Below are 3,107 nucleotides of genomic sequence, written 5' to 3'. Positions count from 1 at the left end.
GAAGGTATACACATTCCGTGTGACTTCGACCCGACATGTTGGAGTGGGGCTTAGAGGACAGACGAAAAAATATAGACCCCCGTACTACTTCACGATAGTTGTCGGTAATCCTCGAGCTCTCATATTTCTAGTAAAGATGTCGATACGGCTTGCACGAAATCTATTAATTATACTGTACCATCGTTTAGCAAGCAGTCGATATTTTACAAAATACTTATCTCGTACTTACGGAATTAACCCAAATAGTCTCTGAATTTTAATCCAGGGATGCCAGGTGATGGGCTATTCAGCAAGGCATGAATGTCTTTTGTAATTAATTAACCAGGTACTGATAAAAGTACCGAAACTCAGTCGTGTTGTCCGAAGATGAAGTGTGCCATAGTTGATCGCGCATGTACGACTCACTCCACATACGGGACACCTTGGACTCGTACGGGTTCCCTATGTAGATAAGAGGCTTAGTACGACGTGCAGCAGCTCCTAGAGCGTCCTCACTAATCTCCGACAAGAGCCTCAACAGCTCCACAATTTCTGCGTAGAAACGAGGTTGTGCCAGTCTGGTGCGTTGATGGCCTCCGATCCAGACACTAAGCATCCGTTCGGGTCCAACATAATCCTCAAACTTGGTCACATGACAGAGCCAGTCGAAGATTCCTTGTCCGGTTAAACGCACCGCACAGAGATCGATGACAGTGAGGTACTTGAGACTCGCAAGAGCAGTCAAAGTACGGTCGGAGAGCTCTTTGACAGCCTGCACATTGAAATTCTGGTAGCCGGACGCGTCTATCATCTCGATGGACTCGAGAAGCGGACAGTGCTCGGCCACTGCTTCCCAGAACTCGTCTCCATACACTGCCGAGTTAACGTAGTGCGTTTGAGGTTTATTGTTCTGGCGGCAATCGATGTCGATCGAGAGGTCAGTTAGAGCAGGACATGCCTGGAATACAGCGCGAGCGTCACTGGCAAAGACGCCATAGCCCGGGGGAGTAGTCACCTCTTCGACCTCAGCTTCAGCGCTACGTCCACTGCAGTCTCGGACATATCGATCGTACCTCCAGCTCATGCCGGCAGAGAGTGACAGCGATTGTAACTTGGGTTTCACGTACTCTCCAAACACGCGGAAGAATGGATCAGCAAAGGGCACGACAAACCAATGGAAGCTCCGCAAGTTGGAGCACTTAGCATTGAACGCTCGCCACGTTTCGAGGGAGATGGTCCACATCTCAGGGTAGTGGACATCTGAGTACGATTTCACTTTCTGGTATCCGTCGAGGTACTCGATCTTTGGACAGAAGGTGGTCACATTCTCAATGTACTTTGTGCTTCCGTGATAGCGGTTCGACTGGCTCCATGATGGAAGTGAAAGTTGCTTCAAGGCTCCAGTGGGATACCATCTCTCCATAGCTGCATACAAGGTCGTCATGGCCTTGTCGATGCTTGGACCGCTCAATGTGCTGCGCTTTTCTAAATTGCGTGGTAGAATCAGGAATTCCAAGTGGCGACAGTGTGACGCTGTAGCCTCCAGGATCTCCGGGGTATGCTTACTCACTAGTGAAATCTTGGTCAAATCGAGTCTCTTTAGACCTGGTACAAACCGGAACAGCTTGTTCCACCGAATTTCTACTTTCTCCGTTGAGTACGGGCTATAGAGTATCCATCTTCATCGTATTCCTCCAATTGAATCACAAACTTGCTATTGTACACTGGTTCGGGCAGTACGCAGACAGGCACGCCCTGCTTCTGTCGCTGTAACCGAAGCCTGAGATCGTCAGCTTAAACCAATCAAGTCCTCCTACAAGAGGCATACTCGAGTTGACGATCTCGAACGAGTCAACGGTACTACCTTCCAGATCGAGAGAAGTCAGCGATCTGGAGGATGACAACGTCACGCCCGATAGTATCTCGATGTCGCAATCGATACACGCACACGCTCCGAGCTGGCCGGGTCCTGGGATAACGAACATCACTTCAACTTTGTATTGCTCGCTTGGAGAAGCTTTGATTGTGGTGGACCACACCATTTACAAGTATCGAATGGTTACGGTTCGAGTGAGGAATATTCAAGCGGATTTGCTGGTATTTATGATAATATAGAGGTAGTTCTACGATTACAAGTCGACAGCTCCAAGACATTGAGCGCAGCTCGCGCGAGCTTCTCAATAGAAGCACGCAGGTTATTGCAACTCGCCGACGCGTGCGGTTCGCGCGTGCAGAGACGCGAAGAGGCATCGAACCGCGAGTTTGCCACCAATCATTTCACGGACGGCGCTCGTTGCGCTTGCAACGCGATTTCGGGAATCAGTTGGAAATCGTCTTCGTCGAGAGCAGAGCACCCCGGGACGGCTGCCTTGACATGCTGCCGTCCTCGCTGCTCGTCCTTTTGCGCTCGCTGTCCTGACTGCGTACTCAGCAAGTCGGTCGCAAGAACCGTCCACATGCCTCAAGCAACTCACACGAGGACAGCGATGTCAAGTTTGAGTGCATCCTCGAATGCTAATCATTGAGATTGCTTCTTACTGTCAGTGAGGCCAAGTCCCCGGTACCAAGCTCTTCCAGTGTGGCCAGCCACTTCACTCAAGCAACACTTGTGGTTCGCTCGTAGCGATGGGTGGCTGGGGTGGGCTTTCACGTGCCTTTTATTATGCTGCTGCTATCTACGTTGCGTCTTCGTGCTGCTGCCACAGTATTATTGTCGTCAAGTGGTTTCTATCTGGTGATCATCAAGCGCCCATGACTGCGACACAACGCCTGACTACTTGCCACCGGACACAAACCTCGTCTGATGTATCTACGTGAGCTGCTGCCATGACACTCGTGGCACATGCTACTACAACCTGGTCGTCTATGGAGCGACGACGTCGCGTCTCCCACCTTCTCCATCCAGTGCCGGTGAAGATGCCAGGATGATACACGCCCAGCTGACCGAGCGCGGAGTGCGGTGCAGTGACTGGAGTAACAGTGGTGTTGCGATCGGCGTCGTACGGTGAAGCTGCGTACTACGGAGTTTGTGAGCAAACAGTCGTCCTGTTTCCGATGACTGGTAATATCTGGCCGTTCTTGCTGCGGACAGAGGTCGCGCAGATCGAGTCCGGCTTGCATGCCACACC

At 51.2% G+C, this 3,107-nt stretch overlaps 1 protein-coding gene across 1 annotated transcript; it reads right to left on the bottom strand.

Annotated features, from left to right (window-relative positions):
* Positions 1-313: 313 nt before the first annotated feature.
* Positions 314-2,021, bottom strand: PITG_16751 (uncharacterized protein; the record flags this gene model as incomplete). Its single annotated transcript, XM_002896924.1, has 4 exons — positions 314-1,643; positions 1,691-1,746; positions 1,797-1,843; positions 1,928-2,021. The coding sequence occupies 4 exons, from the start codon at positions 2,019-2,021 to the stop codon at positions 314-316; spliced, it is 1,527 nt and encodes a 508-aa protein (XP_002896970.1).
* Positions 2,022-3,107: the final 1,086 nt, after the last annotated feature.

This window comes from Phytophthora infestans, genomic scaffold, assembly GCF_000142945.1.
Source record: "Phytophthora infestans T30-4 supercont1.51 genomic scaffold, whole genome shotgun sequence".
Classification (NCBI taxonomy): Eukaryota; Oomycota; class Peronosporomycetes; order Peronosporales; family Peronosporaceae; genus Phytophthora; species Phytophthora infestans.
The sequence above is the reverse complement of the archived record's forward strand: the minus strand, read 5'-3'. Positions and strand labels throughout refer to the sequence as shown.